General features: G+C 45.5%; 1 protein-coding gene across 1 annotated transcript in view; it reads left to right on the top strand.

Moving 5' to 3' along the window:
- Positions 1-24,703, top strand: part of mast2 (microtubule associated serine/threonine kinase 2) — a 170,139-nt gene that overhangs the window by 89,315 nt on the left and 56,121 nt on the right. The window contains exon 4 of the mRNA XM_070831728.1: positions 19,141-19,172. Within this exon, the coding sequence (XP_070687829.1) occupies positions 19,141-19,172 (32 nt within the window). The remainder of the gene's footprint in view (positions 1-19,140; positions 19,173-24,703) is intronic.

Genomic DNA, 24,703 nt, shown 5'->3' with positions numbered 1-24,703 from the left:
CAGCCGGTGTTTGCGGCCAATCAGGATGAAAGATTGTGCAGCTGATGCAGCTGGAGTGACAGCGGGAGGAAACGTTCCCTGACTTAAATATCTGATCTGGAAGTTTCCCATCACTAACATAATCAGACGTGTCCGTCCTTATCCAGCGTGGGTGGATTCAGAATTCATGCCGGAGCCGCGACGCCACACAGAGGGGTATTGTCGGGAAGTCGTCGTGCCGAGTGAAGGACGTGTGTGCATGGGTGGAGGTGGAATGAGGATGGGTGGATGTTTGTGGCATTGTTAAACCCACTTCAGCGGCCCCTCTCTCCTCCGTTTGGCACATGCGGTGAAGTCTGAGCTCACACAGCAGCAGAACGCTGCAGCAGATCTGGATCCAGACTCTAAACTCTCAGCTCTGCACAGGATGAACACCTGAGCTCTGTAGACGCTGCGCTGAGTCACTGTAGGAGAGCGATGAGCTGACAGGAGGACAGGAGGAGCACACAGGGTCTGACAGCAGTCACCTGACGTCTGTCTCACCTCATCTCCCTGCCTGAACCGTCCAGGGAGCATCAGAGCAAAGCAAGAGACGTGTTTTTTCATTTTTATAACTCCACTTTATATCATTAGCAAGTATTTTTATGCACATTGTGAAGCGTCACACCAGGAAGAGTTGATGGAAATGACAAGAATCTGAGTTTTTACACTCACGTTTGCTGAATACGTTGTGACGTAGCAAACATTTAAACCCACACGACTGATCTGCTAACTTAAAACAACGCCGTCGGCCGTAGAACTTTTTAACTGACAGTCAGAGTTAACCAATAACCATCAGTAAGAAGATGCTGCAGCAGCTGGTTTCTCCTCAACAATCAGAGCTCTTGTAACATTTCTACATCGTTTTTTCACCATTTTGAGGGTTGATTAGTTTTCATTTAATGATGTCCTCCTGTTGCGCCCTCGACGAACCACATCTTAATAATCACATGACTGTAGACGATAAAAAGCACTCATCTGGATTTAGTTTTACATTTGGATGGAAACCCGGCTATTATACCTCACATACCTTCATACTGCTGCTTTAATGAAACTTTTAATCAGGGCAAAATTCACAGATGAATCTGTAGTAAATAATTATTATTTTGTTTAAGCAGGATGTTTTCAGTGTGACCTTTGGATGGATGGTCACCGTTTACCTGCACCAAGAGCTGCCAGAGCCTAAACCTGAGGATGAAGGAAGTTAAATAATGCTGTAGTCACTACATCACAGGAGCCACATTTCATCATCATGCTATTAGAAAATATAATCCAGCCGACGTCACGTTTGCTTTGAAACGTGTTCAGAAGTTTGAGTACAGTCACTGGGAATGTAAATGAGAGATCTGGGGGATGCTGAGGAGACAAAGGCAAACGATCAGACGACAGAAGGGTGACGTCTCTCCATTTAAACATTACGTCAGTTATCAAAACCAGGCTAAGACTCAGACTAGTGAGCACAAACACTCGATAAGTCTGAAGTGAAACCTCCGAACCTGCTGAGAGCTCCAGAAGTGTTTCCTAGCTGCCTCTGAACTGCACGCGTCCCCCGGGGGGTCAGGGCTTGTTTAGGTGTCGAGTTAGCTGATACAGTAAAGCCACGTTCGGTCCCAAGAGCAGGTTAAACACAGCTTAGGGGGCTTAGCTGGACTTTGGCTGTTGGCTGGGTCTCTTGTTGTTTGTTCCAGAAAATGAGAGGGGTGGATGGATGATTAAGAGGACTGGAAAAGAGAGAAGGAGAGTGGGAACAGCAGTGCTGTTGTTTGGTTTGTGCCCCACATCTCCAGACTTCTCCTGCTTTCTATTAGTCTCTCATGTTTGCTACTTCTTCTTCTTCTTCTTCTTCTTCTTCTTTCTTTTGTTCGATCAGTCACGCCGCCCTTCCTGCTTCCTGCTTCTCTTGTCTCTGACTCCCGCTAGCGGACTGGATCGGCCAATTAGAAATGAGCTCACCCGGTAGCCACGGCGACCGCTGAGAGAAAGATATGAGCTGGTCCTCTGAAACAGACGGCGAGAGAGTGACCTGTAACCATAGAAGCACTTCACATCAGCACTCAGAGACAGACAGACAGGCAGACAGACAGGCAGGCAGACAGGCCTTCTCTTAGCACACACACACTAGTACTAACACTAAAGTATCAGCTGCATCAGTCTGAAGATGGAGGAGAAGCACAACAGAAGTCGAGGGCGTAAACGCTCCTACATGTGTGCACACTTTAAGAACTGTTTGTGACATTTTAGTTTTTTTATTAGATAGTTTGACGGTAAAGCATAAACACCAAGCAGCTGTAGTAATGATGGCGTCAGCAAAGGAGGAAGTCAGGTGATGTAGTGTGTGAAAAAAAGTTTGTTTGGGGTGAAGTGATGAGTTTAAACGCAGGACTTTCACGTGTCACGTCCACTTTTTAACTTTCACCATAAGGACTCTCACCCAGGAGGCCACAGCTGTGAAACCAACAGTTAGTTTATCTTAGGAAGCATAACTTCTAGTGTGACTCACTGTACGGACTGAACGCAGCTCTTTTGTAGCTTGTTTTAACTCGAACTGTGACCTTTTCCTAAATCTAAATCTCTGTGGCTGGGCCCCGTCCCTCCTACACAGGGTGCTGTAGATGGTCATACATGTTTGGGAGTCATTTAAAATCGACGTACTCTCTGGTTTTTGAACGAGGACGTGTTTGGATACAGATACGGGAGGTGAGGGACTTTTTTCTCCCCATACTGGTTCTGATAAGTCAGTCATCAGTGTTTCTTTCAGCCCACTGGGGTCATTTCTCTGTGAGATAACAGGAGTCCAGGTACTGTGGAGCACCACTGGGCCATCACCATTAACATGAACGTATTAACAGTGTTCATGCTCGTGTATATTCACCCTCTAAACCAAATAACTACAGTTTTTTTTAACTATTATTACTATGAATGCTTTTCACAGAACCAGAGGAATCTGAACTGGAACAAAAAAAAAATTGAATAAATAATATTATCAATTATTAATCATAGTAAAAGATTAAATACAAACTCCAGTCATCGTCACAGGCAGGCGGCCGGCTGGACACACACACACACACACACACACACACACACACACACACACACACACACACACACACACTTACCTAAACACACTGTAAACCCTGATCCTCGCTCCCCTCTGTCACGCCAACTTTAGTGGTTCCACAGGGGAATTGAAAACCCTCTGCTGTCCATAAAACAAACAAAGACAAGGAGGAACAGGAAAAATGTAACGCTCTCCTCCTCCTCCTCTTCCTCCTCCTCCTCCTCCTCCTCCTCCTCCTTCTTCCTTCATGTTGTCTCTTCATGCTGAGTTCATCCACACGGCTACATTTGGCCAGCGGGCAGCAAACTTCAAAGAGTGTGAAATTGAATGTCTAGACGCCACCCCGTCCTCACACACACACACACACACACACACACACACACACACAAACATGGTCTCGGTCCTTTTTTCCTCCGGACAATTTCCTCTCTTCCACTTTTATACTCGACAACAACAACAAGCGGCTCAGTCTGTGTCTGATGGCAGGTATCTGTCACAGAGCAACACGGTAGATTCACACTGACACAGTTAGAAACAGCTTCACTAATCAATATTTGAACTGCAGCTGTGAACCAAAGGTCTACAGGTGCTTTATGGAAAGAGGATATTTACCAACTCTTCAGTGCTTCTTCATCACTTTTATTGTCTCAGCGTTTCTCATCACTGCTTTTATACCATATTCAAGGTGTGTGTGTGTGTGTGTGTGTGTGTGTGTACTTGTTTAATCCCTACTGAATAGTTCCATGAATGAAGTTTGTCAGTTTAAAAGATGATTTATCAAGTGAACAAAGTTGCAGTTTGTTGTAAAACTGAAGCGTAAGAGGACTGAAACGTCTTCATCAGTGTAACAGACCAACATGGCAGGTGGTTCTCACCTCTTTTAACATGTTCTAGTAGAATAAAGTGAAATTATAGGAGCCAAACAGTTGTTTCTCTTCCATCCAAAGATGGATTAATGGTTTCTTCTGTAGATCAGCTTTGACTAGATATCTGGTGATAGTTTGTTTTTAGAGAGGTTTGATTTCAATTTGTTTTTCATATTTATTCTCATTATTATCCAACCAAGATCTTCCTCTTGTGTTTTTGTTCATTTTGTCCCAGTATGGTTTACATCTTGTATTACCTTGTCAAGTGCCTTCATCGTGTAAAGTGTTAATTGTTAACACACAAAAAAAAGTCACTCTGTACTTCACTGTCTTTGTCAAAATGATCCTTTAAACCCCAGAAGAACAGAAGACTTCTCTCTGTATTTGATCCAGCAGCTTCCTCCAATTCGGACTCTTTGAACTCGCCTTGCTTTTGGTCGGCAGCATCGATTTGCCAAACTTAAAGTAGTTTTACCTCGTCCCTGCCAGCGAATCCACTGACTTTGGTCTTAAACATTTTTTTTTCCTATTACCCGGGTTGTCATGCATGTCGGCGCGCTGATGATTCTGTAGGTTGAGCGGATCACCTCGAGGAGCGACGGCTGAAATCAAACGTCCATCAGGCAGCTGGGAGCAACCGGAGAACACGTTAATTGGATTTCTACTCCCAGATGTGAGCGAAGTGTCCTGATTTAAATGAGCACTAAATTCAGAGCAGTTTGTGTAAGTGCCGCCGATAATTACTAAAGTCCTCCGTGGCCGGCTGCTCTCCGGTGAGGAGCCGTGTTTGCTCCCCCTCCAGCCCACGTCCTCATATCTCCCTCCTCGTCTGTAATTTTCAAGGCCGCCCACCCGTCGCTGAACCCTCACCCACCATAAGATGAAGATGAAGATGAGCTGTGAGAGAGGAGGGAGGGAGGGGGAGGAGAGGAAGGAGTGTGAGGGATGAGGCGCTGAAAGAGCACTCGCATCCAAACGGATCACATGTCACTCGTTCTCCTCGCCGCTTTCCCTCCAGGGAGTCGTCTCCCACTCCAGCTGCCTATCAAACTCCTCTTGTCCCACTCTCTCTCTCTTTCATCTCGCCTCTGATTAATAGTCTTCCTCATTCTGTTCACTCTCATTTTCTTCCAGTGTGATTAATCCCATCACAGAAAGTTTTCATCTGGTGCCTCTGATCCCCCCCCCTCTTCTCTCTTGCTTCACTATTTCATCATCCATCATCGTTTCTTTTTTAATCTCTCTCTTCTTCTTCTTCTTCTCTGCTGTTATATTTATGAAAATCTGAATATTTATTTATGTAGGAAGTAAAAGCTGGGATGTAGCAGGAGAAGTCAGCTCCAAGTGCCCCCCCAGGACAGGACTGGTGGTGCTCTTGGCTGGAAAAAGAGCCAAAAGAGCTCCTTTACAAGCTGGAGGATCACACGTTCTATAACTGATCAGTGTCATTGATTCAGTGCACTGGATCAGCTTAACACTAACATGTACTGGCTAAAGTTTGTGATGATTATTATCACCTCTCGGTCTCAGCTGTGAAATACTGACCTGTTTGCACCCAACCTTCAAAAGCTAAAGGCTCTTTTCCATCACACAGTTTTAGCTCGACTCGACTCGGTTTGGGTCGTTTTCCATTACAGTAGCGTACCACCTCAAAGTGTGGGGTCGTCGTCATAGCAACGCGGCCTGAAACTCCACCGACGTCATTTGTGTGCGACACAAACACAAACACAAACACAACTGAGGACCTGGAGCGTTTCACAGAAATCATAAAAACTGTTTCCAGGTTTTAAAAACAGAAGGTTTGATTCTTGTGAACGAGTCGCTCTCATGACTCATCCAGTGACGTCACTCCCTGATTGGCCAATCGGTGGCCTGCAGTCTGGTGACGTCACATTTTTAGATACTATCACTTAGTGGAAAACCATAAAGGTCGAGTCGAGTCGAGTAGGTGCTGGTGGAAAAGCGCCATTAGACTGCTTTCTCCCTTTCCCCCTGACACGGCCTCATGCTGCTGTGACTGATTATCATACAGATCTTCATGCATCTCGTCTTGTGGCACAAACAACTGCCTTTAGCTTCCAGGCTGCCAAACACAGTCCAGTCCTGAGCTCATCGACAGATTTGGTGCTTTGATTCGGTGTTTGATTCGGTGTTTCCTCAGGTTAGAAGCGCTGTCCTGCCCAGTTTTGCATTTTGCATTACAAATATTCCAGCGAGCGTCGTCTTGAGTGGTCTCACTCTCTCTCCGTCGCTCACCCTGTCTCACCCCTCTTACCAGATGCACTTGCAGGTACTGAAATTCGGCACCATTTGGTTTAATGAGAATCGGTTCTCTGTAGTACACAGACAGGTTTGGTAGTTTGGTAGTTTGGCACCCAGCCAGGTGGGAAACCCTGAAGATACAGAGTGAACCGGTGGAGTGTTGTTTAAAAGAAGGAATCTCATTAATTGCAGCTGATAGTCAGACTGCTTTATTTCACACTTGGGTTTGTAGTATATTGGTGTGATTCCACTCGGCAGGAGTGCTGCAGCCTGTGAAGTCATGGCTGGGGGAGGGTGTACAGTAGACTGATAGACAGACAGCATGGGGGGGGGGGGGGGTTTGCTGCAGAAAGGTGCAAATTGAAGTGGTTTTCGGTTGAATGAAGAAGGGATGACAGGCGGCCTGGTTTCCTGATAATAAACTGAAACTGCAGGAGGGAGGGAGGGAGGGAGGGAGGGAGGGCAGAGGGATAAAAACAATAGAAAACACCACCTACATTTCTCTCCATACATTTAGATCATTTGTTTTTTGCAGCACGTGTTCGAACACTCCTTTGTGAATTGGTTCCAGCAGACAGTCGTGCCCCGGCAGCTCTCTGCTGGAATCTGGGTCACACATCACGATGAAGCGGCTTCACCTCTTCCTCAAAACCACTTTGCACATTTCCATGAAGCTGCAGCAGCTCTGCGTGCGCGTGTTTGTGTTTGTTCTCGTCTTTCAAACAAGCTGCTGGAGTGCATCGGATCTTGAGGCCGATCGTGTGTGCCTGGAGGGGGGAGAGAGAGAGAGAGAGAGGGAGGGAGGTGTAAAAACCCCACCTCTGTCACTCAGGAACAATTCCCATCAGCTCTGCAGACCCTGCAGGGCGAGCACGCCCGTCTAATCAAGCTCCCTCATTTCCATTTTGATGACACCAATACGAGACCCGTTGTTCTACACCTGCTCAGATTCTGAAGCTTCTACTTAAAGCAGCCTTTTTGGGTGTTTAACCCCACTTATGTCCCCAACGTTGTCTGCATCAGTGGGTCAGCTGACGGGTCATGTTGTTTAGAAGGACTTCCTCTCCCCTCCAGGAGGAGTGGTGTCGTCCAGGGTTGGATCCACTGAGACACTGACAGCAGAAGGGCCCAAAATGTCTGCTACGGTCGTCCGCTGTAATAAAAATGACCATTAAGAGATTAAATCAGGTTCTACTACCCCTTAAAAGACCCACTGTAAGAGGACCCTGCTCATAAGAGCTGGTCTTTAAGTCGGTGCCTGTTCAAAATGTTTCTTTTTAGACTTTTAATTATTTCACTTTTGTCCTCACTTGTTTCATTGACCTGAATTAATGCGTTAAATCAAATTACCATGCAGCAAATCTGGGACCAGACATTATTCTGGCATGATTAAACTGTACAGAAGCAGATGAACGGGGTCCCACAGGGTCCCCCAGGGTCCCCGTTTAGAGTCTAAAGTTTAGACCATGTTTCCAAGTAGGGAGAAGATGTTCAGTGTTAATGAAGACGGCGTCTCACTGCATTAGAAGCATCTTCATTGGTATCTGTTTTAGTCTAAACGACCGCTGATCAACTGTTATTGGCAGAAATTTCAATACAACATCCCCTGAGGGACACACACACACACACACACACACACACAGGATGCTGAATACACAGTCCCACTGTGGATCAGTTCAGCTCAGCATGTTGAAACAGACACCAGACATCTCTTTGTTTTAATTATTTTAGGGAAGCTTGTTTCAAATACACCTGCCAATCTGCACACACACACACACACACACACACACACACACACACACACACACACACACACACACACACACACACACACACACTCTCCACCCTGCCACTCCCTCTCTGTATTATCTGCAGATAAAACCCTTCCAGTGAGGCGTTGCAGATTTCATTTGAATGTGTAAATTCCAATTAGGATTAGCTTGTTTTCTCTGCCGGCGCTGATAGCGGCTTTAGCATGTTGGTAGAGGAAGTGTCGGCCTGCTGGAACTCATGACAGACAAGCTGATGGGGCCAGATTAGCCCCTTTCAGCTGAGTGTGTGTGTGTGTGTGTGTGTGTGTGTTTCATATCCGAAACTAATTAGCAGGTTGTCTCCGCTGTAGAGGGGACGAGCACCAACACGTTTGCCTGCATAATTGTACACTTCTGGAAATCCGTCTGCCTGTTCGACAGACCCCACAGCTGCACGTGTGGACGTCCTGCAGCGTCACAGGAAGTGTGTGTGTGTGTGTGTGCGTGTGTGTGTGTGTGTGAGATGAGTGGATAGTGCAGCTGTGGACAAACAATAGATGGAGAGATGGATGTATGAGGGGAAACCTGTTGTAAACCATCTTTGACCAACACTGTAATTTATCCATGTTAGTAAAATGTTCTTATGTGATTTTCTTAAATTTGTTTTTAGAATTTGATTCGAGTTTGGACTTTTCTCTGGAGTAGGAAGAGGTGGGGGGGACATCTTGTATTTGTTAAAATATTAAAACATAGATAATAACATTCTTAGTAGCGGTAGAAGAAGTACGTTTAACGTTGTTAAATGTATCTATGCAGCATTTTTACTAGATTAACTATTAACTTAATTTGGATTAAAGATTCTGAATAATGAACTAACAACTAGCTAACAATGATTTATTATTATTATTATTATTATTATTATATAGCAGTCTGTTTTAATCAGAAAGTCTAATGAACCACTGAACCATTCACTTGACTCCGAATGTTAAACAATTAATATTTTAGGATTACTCCTGATTTCATGTTTTCACAACTCAGATAATCCCTCCCACAGTTCAGCACGTGTGGACGCAGATAATCTGACATGTTTAAGAGAGAGTTTTCATTCTTTCAAGGCCACTTGAAGAAAAAGACGAGGAACATAACGCTGAACTCTCACCTGCACCTCTCACCCCCTTAAGAGTTAAGTCACCTGACCAGAGTCCCACTCTCACTTCAGTCAGCCATGTTAATGATCTGGAGAACACACACACACACACACACACACACACACACACACACACACACACACACACACACACACACACACACACATTTTTGCTGAGTGAACCCACACAATAATTGGCTGTTAGCGGCATTAGTGTTGGAAGATATATCTGCTCATTTGGAAGATTAAAAGCCAAACCAAATGGATGTCATCCCCCCTGTGACACACACACTCTCTCACACACACACACACACACACACACACTCTCACACACACACACACTCTCACACACACGTTTCTTGCCCAATAATGGAGATTAGTTGTGTTAATGTGCCAGAGTGTGGCCCAGCTGAATTATAATGCTCTTCGATGGTAAAGTGTGTTATTCTGGGACACAAACACACACACACACAGTTTAAGACAGACACATGTACACACATGTACACACACCCCCTCCCTCTAATAGAGTCTTACTGGTCCCAGTGGGCCCCTCTCGGTGGTGGAGAGTCTCTCCTGGCGGCCGTTAAGCAGCAGCAGAGCTTTCATTAGGACGCTGCTCGTATCCTCAGACAATTAGCTCATTCACTTAGAGCAGCTTTATGTCGCTGTTGCAGGCTGTATTTCACTCCACTGCTCCACTGTTTGTCATTTTCTGGTGCTCTCAGATAAAGGGTGTCGTTCAGCGGGTGAGTTTTTGTCTCCCCAGCTATCAATATTTGACTGTTTACCTCAAAAGCGGTGCCATATTATCATCCTCACACCAACACTGTGGCGGTAATCTGTTCACCCACGCAGCTTTTGTAGAGAAATGTGGAAGTAAACTGCTTCAAATCCACTTACAGTAAATCAAATAGTGGCTCAAAGCCTTTTATTTGCACCATAATCATCATTTCATTCATCTAGCACCTCAGAAAACACTGAGGGGCAACCTAATTATAAAGGTACATACAGTAACTGCAGACACAGCTACAGTTAAATAAAAGAATCTATGTTAATTAGAATTAATTAAAGTGTAGGAGTGGACCTGCCCTTCAGAGGGAACCTTTATTAAGCCTCCCTGGTTTTTATTCCTATTTTTATTTTGTTGTTTTTGATAAATTCAGTATAATGTACATTTCCTGAGCTCTACTTCCATCAGTGCACGAGACTCATCTCACATTTCTCTGTTTTTCTAAGAGAAACGCTGATTTTATTCACCAGTATAGTCGGTCTCTCCTTCCCATTGGTATGAAGAACTTCTTTAACACACCTGTTTCACACTAAAAGCCTTCTGACTACTCTTTTCTTTCCTTTTCCTGGTAGCTTGTGAAGTGAAACATCTGCTAGAAGTGATAAAGGCTCTGCAACACCTGGACGATCTGCTGCACAGTAAAGGTCGTAGTTAGTCGCTGTTCATCGACGGCTGTCTGGAGATGACGGCGTTACTGTTAGCTTACATGCTAACTAGTGTTGAACCACATCAGCAGCTTAGCCGGTGGAGCAGGTGTTTATTATAAAACAGCTTCAAATGACACTGAGAACATTATTATTTATTGTTAGTAAAGATTGATCTAATGTTACTTGAACAGCTTCAGAAATAATATCTGTTTAGTTTAGTGTCATTTAGTGTTTAGAAGACACGTGTCCTGTGAAAACTGGGTCCAAAATCCACTTTTCCTATTGGAGTGAATGGACTCAGGTCCCCTAATGGTTCTGGGCACAGGCTGAACCCACCTGGCACAGGTACAGGTAAAAAAAAACAACTCTAAAGTGGGTTGTCTCGTTCCTACATCACCTTTATTAGTGTGTTAACCAAAAAAACAGCAAAGTAGAAGAAGCAAACCTCCCATCAGAGTGGTTAGTGTGACTAGTGTGATTATTCCAAATATAAATAATGTATTATGAAAAGGTAAATATATGATTTCTGCCATTATAGAACATTATAGTCATTCCACACTTCCTTATCGGTTACTACAACCTGCCTTTATTTGTCAGTAACTTGTTTGTTTTGCTACTAAATTCAAATGACACCATTTTCTAGCTTAATCAGTCGTTTCTCTATCAGCAGTCGTCGCGCCGGGTCCAGATTAACGAGGATATTCAGCTGCTGCTCCGTTCGGTACCAACCCACCGAGAGGTTAATACATCTTACTGCAATTAATGCAGACTCCTTTAACTGTTTAAGTCTGTAACGTTGATCAGCCTCCTCCAGTCTGTGACAACAACACCAGAGCTTCTAACCAGAGCTTCTGCGTTTCACTCTACACCCCCGTGAAGCCTTTTTCCTGTCACTTCCCCCATGAGCCTCTGCAGAGATTCATTTCCAGGCCAAACAGGTCAGTTTATCATCCGGGGGTGAGCTGATTATACAAGGTAGAATTAGGCTGCTGTGAAGCGATCAGCGGAGGCTAACTGTGTGTGAGTTGGCTCAGAAGAACGTCTTGTTGTCTCAGACCTACGTTTTGTAATGCTGTCGTATAGTGATGAGTATTTTCAGTAACAGGTCTTTAGTTGTTTAATTAAGTGACAAATCAGACGTCATTAAAGCTGATTGTTCTCTGAAAGGCTTAGTTCAAAACAACAAAAGAGCATTATGTTTACACGTCATGATCAGAGCGTTTTCCTCACACATTTCTGAAATAATTGTTCTCCGATTAAGTTTCTGCGGATCAACTTATCCTTTAATGCTCTGGTGAATGCCACAACTGTTAGCTTAGCTTGTTAGCCTTTAATTACAGGCCCGATAAAAACCACAAGTTGGAAACATGATACGTGGATTTGAGCCAGCTAGCTGCTAATATCAGAGCTGCTCATTATCATGCTGCCACCGCACGGCACAGCCAAAGCAACGTGCCAAAGAACTTACTCAAAGAGCTGGGAAAACATGATCAGGATAAGCCTTTCCATATTGATCGATATCAGTATTTGTATGACTGAAGCCAGAAGAAACCAGAGAATATAGTGCACAACGTACTTAACAGGAAAACAGAAAATGTCTTCCTTCACTTCTTCCTCTTTTCCAGAGGATTTCCACTTTCACTTCCACTTCCTTCACCAGCAGCTCCCACAATGCTTTGCAGAAGGAAGTGGGCTCGTACTGTGCACAGTCTGTAGGTTTGGGCTTTGCATGTCAGTCGCTGGATTGTTTCTTCTGTGAAGATGTTTCGCGGTGTGTAACGTCGCCTCCACAAGTAAATCTAGTAATTGCAGCGATTAAATTTAAATGATTTTGGCGTGAAATGTTTCTGTTCTGGTTGTGTGTGTGTGTGTGTTTGAGCGAGGAGACCAAAGCTGTGGTGCACGGGGCATTTCCTGTGACAATCGATGGCTTTGTTGTGCACCATGTAATGCACTGGACAAATTACACACTAAATATCCGTGTTTCCTCATCAGTGAGTCTCTGCCCTGCTCTGTGTGTGTGTGTGTGTGTGTGTGTGTGTCATCCTGGAGTCTCTTTGTTGTCACTGTTTTCTCATCAATATTCACAGTGTAGATAATGAATTCTGGCCGCCGGCTGCTGCTGCTGCTGCAGCTCTAATTGTCTCCGGTGGAGCCCGGCTCCCCTGCATCCTTCTGTTAATTGCATGTTTTTAACTCGACTAAAACATGTTATTATGATCGGGCCCCTGGGTGGAACAGCTAAACACACACACACACACACACACGTATATACAGTACATATAGATGAGTTTGTACACATTTACACACACACACTCACCCCGGAGCATCAATTCTCTCGACGCTCTTGAGTCCTAAAGGCCTGTTTCTTGGATAAATGCAGCTGAATGTGTTTTTTGTCTGTAGGCGTGTGGGTGGATCTCTGTGATCATGTGTGTGTGTGTGTGATCATCCCCCCCCAAACCAGCGTTTCATTTATAATTAAAACAGGAAACGTATCTTCAGACTCCTTTAATTTTAAATAAATGAACCCTTTTCTCAGGCTTTTGGTTCAGTTTTTTGTTTTATTTTGAAGGGCTCCTCCATCCACTGTAGTGTATGATCACTTAACACCAGTAAGACTATTTCTGGTGACTGTAACTAAACTGTGCTGGTAAAAGTCTGAGCAGTCTGTGTAATATTATTGTTTCTGCCTCCAGAGGAAACAGTTTAGTGCATCGGTTTGTCTTTGTGCCGTGAATATGAATGAGTGTCTCCTGTCTGTGTGGAGGATGTTGTGGAGGAGAGGTCTGGAGGTTTCTGGGTGACGGAGGGACGGAGAGCTGTCAGGCTGTCTGGTTATTTATCACCTCTCCTGTGTGTGTGTGTGTGTGTGTGTGTGTGTGTGTGTGTGTGTGTGTGTGTGATGCTGTCAGTCAGAAACAGACTTGGCACAGGGTTACCGTGGATACAGAGTTGATGGTCAACAGATGCCCACCACTGTGTGGAGCTGCAGCAGCTGTTCATGGTGGTCAGTCAGTCTGCCAGGCAGTCAGTCAGTCAGGCAGTCAGTCAGTTCTTCAGTCAGTCAGTCAGGCAGGCAGGCAGTCAGTTCTTCAGTCAGTCAGTCAGGCAGGCAAGCAGTCAGTTCTTCAGTCAGTCAGTCAGGCAGGCAAGCAGTCAGTTCTTCAGTCAGGCAGGCAGGCAGTTCTTTAGTCAGGCAGTAAGGCAATCAGTCCATCAGACAGTCAGTCAGTCCATCAGACAGTCAGTCCGTCCATCAGACAGTCAGTCCGTCCATCAGTCAGTCAGTCAGTTCTTCAGTCAGTCAGACTGACAGCAGGTTACATGACCTCCTGTGACCTTTGACCCTGTCGTGTATATAACTGCACTAAAAGGAAACTGGCCTCATGAAGGAGTCCTGACTGACTGACTGACTGACTGACTGAAGAACTGACTGACTGAAGGACTGACTGACTGACTGACTGACTGACTGAAGAACTGACTGACTGAAGGACTGACTGACTGACTGACTGACTGACTGAAGAACTGACTGACTGAAGAACTGACTGACTGACTGACTGACTGAAGAACTGACTGACTGACTGACTGAAGAACTGACTGACTGACTGACTGAAGAACTGACTGACTGACTGACTGACTGACTGACTGACTGACTGACTGACTGACTGACATCTTCACATGCTCGGACCGAGCTTTTACCTTTCAGCCTGCATCTCTTTACCTCCGCTGTGTCCCTCCATCTCTCTGATTACATTACCCCTCTCTCCCTCCCTCCCTCCCTCCCTCCCCCCCCTCCCTCTGTCTCCCCCTCAGCCATAAAGTGTATTATTGATGCCTGTGCTCCATCGGGCAGATTGCTTCTGGCTTTGTGTTCTGCTCCTCTTATCCTCGTCGTCGCTGGAGATAATTTCATCACAGGGCGCTTTGTGCCTGTTTGGTTTGTTTAGCACGAGCAGGCTGCTCACAGTGTGTGTGTGTGTGTGTGTGTGTGTGTGTGTGTGTGTGTGTGTGTGTGTGTGTGTGTGTGTGTGTGTGTGTGTGTGTGTGTGTGTGTGTGTGTGTGTGTGTGTGTGTGTGTTTAGGGGTGTTTTGTATATCCGGCATTAGCTCTTTCCCCTCTTGGGTTATTTTTGCAGGGTGGCTTTGGGGGTGAGCATCCTCCCCCAGGGCTCAGATAGCAGCTGCAACACACACACACAGGATAATGTAATAAACTGTGAGAGGAGCATCATGTCACATCAGAGGGCTTAAACACACTCATCTTCTCCTCGTCCTCGTCTCTGGGTCTCTTTTCTTGTTTTTCCTGTTGTACACTCGGACTGGAGAGTCAAACCGAGGGGGTGAGGTAGGAGGGGGAGAGGGGGGAGACAGGTAATGGAGGGCTAGGTTAAGAGGTGGGTGGGGAAGGAAAGAGGCTGAAGAGCCTGTTGAGTTAACATTTATCTCCTCTCACTGGTTTGGCTGCAGTATTTTTCTGTTTGTAGTTGTTTTAAATCATTATTTTTTTATTATCTCACACACACACACACACACACACACACACACTGTGCTGTAATAATCCCATCAGGCACAGATACGTACTCCACACAACACAGGAGAGCTGATAAGAGCAAAGTATGTGAATATTAAATAATAACAGAGGAAAACAAAGTGTTGTTTTTTTCCCACTAAACTTTATTTAAAAGAAAAGAAAAAACCCAAAAAAATCATAGAAATGTGTTTATAAGAAATAAGAGATGGAAGCAAACTAAATCAAATATAAATAAATAAACTTTATTCTAAAAAAAAAAATAATCAAAAGGAATATCAATGTTTCCTCAATGAGGAAAACTAAATAATTTTTTTTCATAAAACTTTATTCAGATAGAAAACGAATAAAAAAAACCCAGAAATGTGTCGAAAATAAAAAATGAAAACAAACCACGTTGTGACATCACTATGACATCATCATCATCCTGTCTATTTCCTGGTTCAGATTTCAGACGTCATACAGCAGCAACGTCACTAATGAACTGACCTTTACATGTGGAAATCAGTGCAATGGCCCTTTAACTTGGTCCGATGGTTATTATATTAGATTATATTATCAGATTAGATTAGATTATTAGATTTGACATGTTTGACCTAAAACCCAAACGTCTCTCATCGTCTCCGTCCTGTTTGGGCTGTTTTGTCATCAGATGTGACGTTTTTAAGAGTGAATGAGCAGGTGGACAGAGGAAGAGGAAGATGGAGGAGGACAGCAGAGAGGATTAGAAAAGGTTGCCTCACCCCTCCTCCTCCCCTCCTCCTCCCCCCTCCTCCTCCTCCTCCTCCCCCCCCCCTCTCCTCCTTTATAAGCTGCTCGAGCCATTTCCCGTCTCTGTGGGTCTGGACAGCATCTGTTCTCAGGACTAACAGAATCACACGCAGCAGCTAACTGCTTCACTTCTGGCACTCACTCTGCAGACCTCACCCACTCCTCCCTCACCCACTCACTCTGCAGACCTCACCCACTCCTCCCTCACCCACTCACTCTGCAGACCTCACCCACTCCTCCCTCACCCGCTCACTCTGCAGACCTCTGCCACTCCTCCCTCACCCACTCACTCTGCAGACCTCACCCACTCCTCCCTCACCCGCTCACTCTGCAGACCTCTGCCACGCCTCCCTCACCCACTCACTCTGCAGACTTCACCCACTCCTCCCTCACCCACTCACTCTGCAGACCTCACCCACGCCTCCCTCACCCGCTCACTCTGCAGACCTCTGCCACGCCTCCCTCACCCACTCACTCTGCAGACCTCACCCACTCCTCCCTCACCCACTCACTCTGCAGACCTCTGCCACGCCTCCCTCACCCACTCACTCTGCAGACCTCACCCACTCCTCCCTCACCCACTCACTCTGCAGACCTCTGCCACTCCTCCCTCACCCACTCACTCTGCAGACCTCACCCACTCCTCCCTCACCCACTCACTCTGCAGACCTCTGCCACGCCTCCCTCACCCACTCACTCTGCAGACCTCACCCATGCCTCCCTCACCCGCTCACTCTGCAGACCTCACCCACTCCTCCCTCACCCGCTCACTCTGCAGACCTCACCCACTCCTCCCTCACCCACTCACTCTGCAGACCTCACCCACGCCTCCCTCACCCACTCACTCTGCAGACCTCACCCACTCCTCCCTCACCCGCTCACTCTGCAGACCTCACCCACTCCTCCCTCACCCGCTCACTCTGCAGACCTCACCCACTCCTCCCTCACCCGCTCACTGCGCTCCAGCTAAACTCCATTATGTCCATTAGCTGATCTGAACACAGAGATATGTAGAGACGGTGGAGAGGAGGGGGAGAGGGGGGAGAGGGGAGGGAGCTTATCTGACTCCGACAACACAGTCGTCCCACGCAGGAGTGTGTGTGACGGACAGAGAGATGGATGATGGAGAGATAAAAACAGGCTGCAAGCAGAACCCACAGGAGCATCGGTAAACACCAGGAGGGCCACAACAACATTCATGTAAAGACTGTCAGGCAGGCAGGCAGTCAGTTCTTCAGTCAGTCAGTCAGGCAGTTCTTCAGTCAGTCAGTCAGGCAGTTCTTCAGTCAATCAGTCAGACAGTTCTTCAGTCAGTCAGTCAGGCAGTTCTTCAGTCAGTCAGTCAGGCAGTTCTTCAGTCAATCAGTCAGACAGTTCTTCAGTCAGTCAGTCAGGCAGTTCTTCAGTCAGGCAGTCAGTCAGGCAGTTCTTCAGTCAGTCAGTCAGGCAGTCAGTAAGGCAGGCAGTCAGGCAGTTCTTCAGTCAGTCAGGCAGGCAGACAGACAGGCAGTTCTTCAGTCAGTCAGTCAGGCAGGCAGTCAGGCAGTTCTTCAGTCAGTCAGGCAGGCAGACAGGCAGACAGGCAGTTCTTCAGTCAGTCAGGCAGGCAGGCAGACAGGCAGTTCTTCAGTCAGTCAGGCAGGCAGACAGTTCGTCAGTCAATCAGGCATGTCACTGACAGACAAAACAGATAAATTAAAGGCAGGACATCTGACTGTGAAGCTGGTGGTGCGTTCACTGACAGCTGATCAGGGCAGTCATTTTAACAATCCGTAAAGCTGCACATGAATGCAGCATTGATCAGTATCAGAGCTGCTGCGATCAGTCTCATTGATTAGAAGTTTGTTTGTTTGTTTATTTTTAAGTCTCATTTCTCCCATTTTCTGGTTCCAGCTTATCAAAAGTAACATTCAGCTGTTTTTCTGTCTTGAACCACAGTCAGTTGAATATTTAGAGCAGCACCTACGGGTGCTGAAGACACTCTGAAGGACGCCATAATGTTAATGTGGAGTTTTGCTCAGAAATCAGGTTTCAAGTTTAGTTTTGGATAAAGAAATCATTCATTTGAGCATATTTCATTCTCCACAGCAGTGTGTGTGTGTGTGTGTGTGTGTGTGTGTGTTAACTGCTCGCTCTGAATGCCGTTTTGCTGCACCTTTCTCACTGATGGACACTGATGAAGGTCTTAATGATGTTTTTCAAAATAAAACCAGCTGTCGACCTACTTTGGCAACCTGTCGGCACACAGTTTCAACATCCATGTACCTCAACAGCACACACACACTCTCACACACACACACACACTCTCTCACACACACACATACCACAACAGTGATTAGTGCTCTTGGCCAGATGGTGCTCCCCAGGAAGGCTGTCATGTCGGAGGTCTGTTTTCTCAAAGTGTTTCCAGGAGCTGTCAGGCTGCAGGTTGTCTTCATGCTGCAGCATCTCTGAGATTCAGACGTTTCAGAGTGTCGAGACGTTCACGGCAAAGCTTTCTTTGACCAGAGGACCTTATTCACACCGTCAGAGTCAGAGTCCCCTCTTCCAGGTCCGGCTGCTGATTAAAGGAGCTGTAAGCCGAGCAGCAGCAGCAGCAGCAGCAGCAGCAGCTCCTGAGGGTTATAGCGACACTCCTCCACCCTCTTGTGGGCGCTCGTAGAAAGTGCAGCTCGGGGGCCACAAAAGAAACGTCATCGTCTTCTGTTCAAATTGACAAAGTGAAGTTCAACGGGTTCTTTACACTTTTGTTTCCAGCTGAGAGGGTGGAGTTCATGTCTCTCACTGCAGTCCGATTATCAGTCCGATTATCAGATCAACAGAATATGAATCTGCAACTACCTTTAATTTTTCAACCATGAATTTGATGTTTCCAGGTTCTCAGATCTGAGGGTTTGCTGCCTTCCTTGGTCTTACGTACAGTAAATGTAATATTTTGGGGTTTTGAAATGTTTATGTGGACAAAACAAGAGTTTAGAAGCAGTCATCTTGTGTCCCTCCGTTCATTGATTCACTGAGAAAATAATCTGTAGGGAACACAATGGTTAGCTGCAGCCGTCGTGTTAAGGATGAGGTTTAGCGGTATGAAGGCTGAACAGCAGAGTTCATCAGACACAGTGAAGCGTCTGTTCTTCGCTCTACCTGTGGCAGAAGTGATGCCACAGTGACACCTGTTGGTCAAACTGCTGTACTGACCTGCAGGAACAACACACCTGCTGCACTGCTGATGTACTAACAAGTAGAAATACTGTCTGAAGACATGAAATCAACCTCTCTCTCTCTCTCTCTCTCTCTTTCAGAAGGAGCTGAGCCTTCCCAGAAGAGGCAGTTTGTAAGTACCCATCATCCCCTCTGTCTCCTTGTCCAATCAGAGCCTGTCCTGTCTGCGTTGTTTTGAAGGTTTGAGGATGCAATGCAATGAACCGATTACAGATGCATCCATCATAAGGTGGTGTAAGGCAGGAGGAAGCCGCTGTCCCACCTTAACACTTTGAGTCTTTGTCGGTGGGTTCAGTGCAGAGTTAAACTAAGTGTGTGTGTGTGTGTGTGTGTGTGTGTGTGTGTGTGTTTTCATCAAATGAGAGTGCCTCAGCTGTTGCCGGCCCAAACATTCACTAACTGCTCCTCTGATTGCTGCCAAACCTCGTTCCACGTTTGTGTTTGTTTTGTCTCAGCTGTTAATCCTTATCAAGTTATACAGGGAGAGCTTCCAGTAAAGGGTTAAAGGACAGAGTTCAAAGCCTGTGTGTGTGTGTGTGTGTGTGTGTGTGTGTGTGTGTGTGTGTGTGTGCACCAGAACAGCTGAGCATCCCACTGTGGATAGATCCAGACCTATTTATGTCGGCGTTTGTGTGTCAGGCAGCTGATTTGTTGTCCTGCTTGAAGCGTTCCTCTTGTTTGGAGACATGCAGTCATGCTTCTGAAGGGCAGGTGAAATATATCATCAGCAGCTAATCAGGGAGGCTCAGACATCTCTCCATCTGAGAGTTAGACTGCTTCACTGAACACCACCTTAAACACCACAAGGTGCCGATACAGATGGAGATTCAGGCCACGGGTGCACGACACAGCCGTATAGTACCGTATTTTAAAGGGTTACATGGTGATCCTTTGGGACAACTGCACCTGATCACAGTAGGTCCACTAAAAGAGCTTGTTTGATCCACTGACAGGCTCAGAGTGTTATTCTAAGTGTGTGACAGCATCATGGAAAGGATCCCTACAGAGAGAGACCTGGAAGATCCTTTTGGTTTAACCACAAACAGCACACACACCAGACTACATTCACTAAAACAGGGATTTTAGAGAACAGGACACAGGAGCTGCTGGTCTAACTAGTGTGCCTTTGCTGTTTTAACATGATAGTTTAAATCCAAACTAACTCTTAAAAACACTGAGGTCACTTTATAACACAGACAAACTAACCGTTCGAGGCACCGGTTGACCAGCAGCTCCTGTGTTCTGCAAGGTAAAAATGCTGTTTTTGTCAATGGAGTCTGGCACTTGAATCGGGTGTGGTTGCCCTAAAAGATTACATTACAGCCGCTGTAGCCTGTTTCGGGGATCTGGACCGATTCTAAAACTTTATATATCTCTCAATCAGCACTACTACAAGTACTACTAGTATTTGTGTTCATGCTTAATAGACCGAGGATGGAAACACTTACACACACACACTAGTATCCTGATACAGTCACTAGAATGAAGGAAAATCAAGTAAAAGAGCAGAACTGTTGAGGCACATAATGCAAAATAAAGATTAGACATCTGCTCACCTGTGTTTCTGCAAAGAACTGACAGAAGTTGCTGAACAATTTTACAAAATCCAAAACACATTATGAAGGTTTTACATTGATCCTCCAAATGTTTACTGCGGTCTGGAGAGAAAATGTTGTTTCTCCGAGCTCCTTCAAGATCCTGAGTAACTGGAGATTCATACAGGTGATTATATATGTGTGTGTGTGTGTGTGTGTGTAGCTGCAGTCAGAACAACCTTCATGCCTCCCATGTTCTCCTGGTGTCTCTTGGAAGAGGCAGAGCTGCTGAATCAGATCCTCAGTGTCACACCGGAGCCACGGGGGGTTCCAGGGTGTGTTACTCTGTGTGTTCATTGACTGGCAGTCTGTGTGATCTCCAGGCTCTGCAGTCAGCCCGCTGTGAGGCCTCTCTGTGTCCGAGTGGACTCGGTGGAGGTGAAAGTTGGCCGGCGGTGGCGTCCTGCTGTCGGCTGAACGCCGCCATCGCTCTTTTTTTTTTTAATGGACACAAATCAGGAAGTTGTGTCACTGAAACAAAGTCTGTCTCCTGTCACTCCTTCACTGAGGAGATGCTCTTCGTATTATTGGTTTCCTGTTTAATCTTTATTTTGTGCACACATAAACCAGATCAGATCATATTTTTATACGTCGTGTCTCATCTTGACATGAAGAGACAACAAGAGGGACGTGTCTGCCAGTGGTCAGACACCGTGATGACAACACTAGCCAAAACTACAGCCGTACATTTATAGCTCAGAGTGTCATTACTGCAGTTACTCACCAGCTGAGTGCTATTTGATATGAAAAGATGAATCAATCTGCACTTTTTAGATAAGCAGCTCACAGAGAAATGATATTAACTGCTCCTGTGATGGGTATCAAACAGACGAGGACAAGGAGGAACCTTCAGGGGAAATTACTGCTGCAAGGTTTCATTTTAAAATGGCAACAGATTCTCATGACTCTCTCTTTCTCACACACACACACACACACACACACACAGATTGGTGTGTAATGACAACCTCATGTCCTGTGGCTGCTCCTACGTCAGTTTAGTAATCTCTCCACATTAACTCTGTGAGTGTGTGTGTGTGTAACTCTACCCCGCCTGTGATCCAGTCCATTGTTTATGAATTAGCAATCTGGCATGTGAGCTGCATTTAGCCCATTAAGGGTCAGCGGTGTCCCCGGGCTTCTCAGAAACCAGAACAGAGACCCAGAGAGGACAGCTGCACCTCCTCCGAGCTCTGATAATATCACAGCAGCGTCCCCTGAGTTAATGTGTCGGAGAGAAGAGGTCACTTTGCCCTTTTAGGTTTAGATGTTTGAGCAACGCTTAACCTTTTCAAAGAAAATCACCTGGGCTGGAAAAGGAGGAAACTGTTTCAGAGTTTTAGCATTTCCTTCTTTAAACCAGGGCTCTATTTTCACATATTTTGGGTTCAAAATAACTGAAACGTTTGGATCGCCTCCATCGGCAGCAAATCAGCTAAAACAGCTGTTGTGTAATCCTTTCCTGATCACAGTAGGTCCACTAAAAGAGCTTGTTTGATCCACTGACAGGCTCAGAGTGTTATTCTAAGTGTGTGACAGCATCATGGAAAGGATCCCTACAGAGAGAGACCTGGAAGATCCTTTTGGTTTAACCACAAACAGCCGTTATATCGCTCTCTGCACACACACCAGACTACATTCACTAAAACAGGGATTTTAGAGCTGCCTTGAACAATATTTGTTTAATGTACAATGAAATGTAATATTTGAAATCTGAATCATTTAAAAAGCCTGTTTATGTGAACTGGAGCTTAAAAAGTAAAATAAATAGTTTCATTAACATCAAACTTGTTTTAAAAGGTCATTAACACATTTGTATATTTAAAATAGTAATTTTAAAAGTTTTTAAAAGTCTTCCTCAAAGAAGACAAAATGTGTAAATGCTCTTTGACATTAGTAACATGAGAAGTCCTCCTCCTCCTCCTCCTCCTCCTCTTCTCAATCCCGTTTTTAAATCCAGTTTTCTAACATATTGATGAAGCAGTGAGCATCCCTGGCTTCTGCTCCTGTCTTCATATTCCCGCCTCCGTCCCTCCCCCCCCGTCCATCCCTCTCTCTGTTCACTGAGGACTCCGTCAGTCCTCTCCTCTGACAGCAGACAATCTGATCACGGCGATCAGACCAACTGAGGCTTCCAGGAACTGAGAGGGATTAACTGGGCCGCTCTGTGCCCAGGGACGGAGCTCTGTTCCTGGGGAGGTTGAGCTTGGGGGGAGCCTGTGGACCTCCTCCGAGCAGCTGGTCTGGACTTTCGGTATCACTTACCTCTTTATTATCCGGAATAATGGAACTCTATGTTCTCTCTGACGTTTTTGGATTGTTTTTACTGCGAGAAGAGGAAGGAGGGGTGTTTACCTCACTTTGGATTATTCAGAGGAAGACAAAATGAGTTTATTGAGCTCAGATAAATGTGTGTGTGTCCTGCACGTAGCTCCACAGACTGTGTGCCTTTGTGTGTGTGTTTTTAGGCCGTCTGTTAGTTTGTGACTCAGCAAGCCCGTGCTTGCTGCTGAAGGAACACTCTACCCCAGATACCTTGCATATCTGTGTGTGTCCGTGTGTGTAGATAACAGCAGGTGCTGACGTAACACACACACACACACACACACACACACACACTATGGTCATTCCTTTATAAATGAAAAGTTGTGTCAGTTGACTCATGGGGGACTAGCTGTTGGACAGTTTTCGGCTCCTGTGTGGAGACGCTGGCCCCGTCAGTGCAGTATGTGTTTGACAGACTGACGAGCTGATGCAGCCCGGTGGATTACTAAAGATTACAGCTGAGCCTTTTGTCCCGGGACACAAGATGAAGAGGAGGAAGGAGCGAGCAGGAGCCCCACACCTCCGCCTCCAGTAAGAGTGTGTGCAGATCAGATCAGTAGTGTCTTACATCCTTTCTCTTTGAACCTTTTCATTTGTAGACATCCTGTCAAACATCCTGTTTTTATACACATTGAAAAGAAGCATTAGAAAATCAGCCTTTTACAGAGCTATGAAAGACAACTGATATTGATAAACCTGGTCAAATAAGTGTTGGAACTGGTCCAGTAGATCACCTCAGCCAGCAGCCAGAGTGTTATTCTAAGTGTGTGACAGCATTATGAAAAGGATCCCTACAGAGAGAGACCTGGAAGATCCTTTTGGTTTAACCACAAACAGCCGTTATATCGCTCTCTGCACACACACCAGACTACATTCACTAAAACAGGGATTTTAGCTCACAGGACACAGGAGCTGCTGCTCTGCTGCTGCATTGATTGGTTAGTTAGTTTGTGTTTTTGTGTGTATTATTATTATTATATTGTGTTGATCACTATTTAAACCACCAAAGTCACACAATAACACAAAGAGGGTTAGGTCACACAAAGTCCTGTGTTTTCTGACGTAAAATCCCTGTTTTAGTGAATGTAGTCTGGTGTGTGTGCTGTTTGTGGTTAAACCAAAAGGATCTTCCAGGTCTCTCTCTGTAGGGATCCTTTCCATGATGCTGTCACACACTTAGAATAACACTCTGAGCCTGTCAGTGGATCAAACAAATATTTTTAGTGGACCTACGTTGATTTGGGAGGCAGTTGCCTCAAAGGATCACACGACAGCCGCTTTAGCCGATTTGCAGCCGATTCTTTGCTGCCGATGGAGGTGATCCAAAACTTTCTGCACCTATAAGTCATTTTTAACCAAAAATATGTAAAAAAAAAAAAAATAGAGCCCTACTTGAAAGTATAGCATTAGACAAGACCAGCAGTCTATAGTCATGCTAGCAGCTCTTGGAGGCTGTAGATGCTTTGAGCTAAATGCTAACATAAAGGATACTAACATGCCCACAATAACAACGCTAACAGGCTACATGTGAAGTGACTAATGTTCACCGTCTTGACTTAGCTTGTAAGCATGAAACACGAAGTACAGCTGAGGTGTGATAGTTTAGTTTTACATGATTTTGGTTGAATTAGTGGACAAACCATTGGAGAATTGTTTGAACCTGATGGTGGTGGATCACCAAAGCAACATGAATATCTTGCTATGTAGAAATCAACTATGAAATGTC

The sequence above is a fragment of the Pempheris klunzingeri genome, chromosome 6, assembly GCF_042242105.1.
Source record: "Pempheris klunzingeri isolate RE-2024b chromosome 6, fPemKlu1.hap1, whole genome shotgun sequence".
Taxonomy (NCBI): Eukaryota; Metazoa; Chordata; class Actinopteri; order Acropomatiformes; family Pempheridae; genus Pempheris; species Pempheris klunzingeri.
This window is presented reverse-complemented; position numbering and strand designations above follow the sequence as displayed.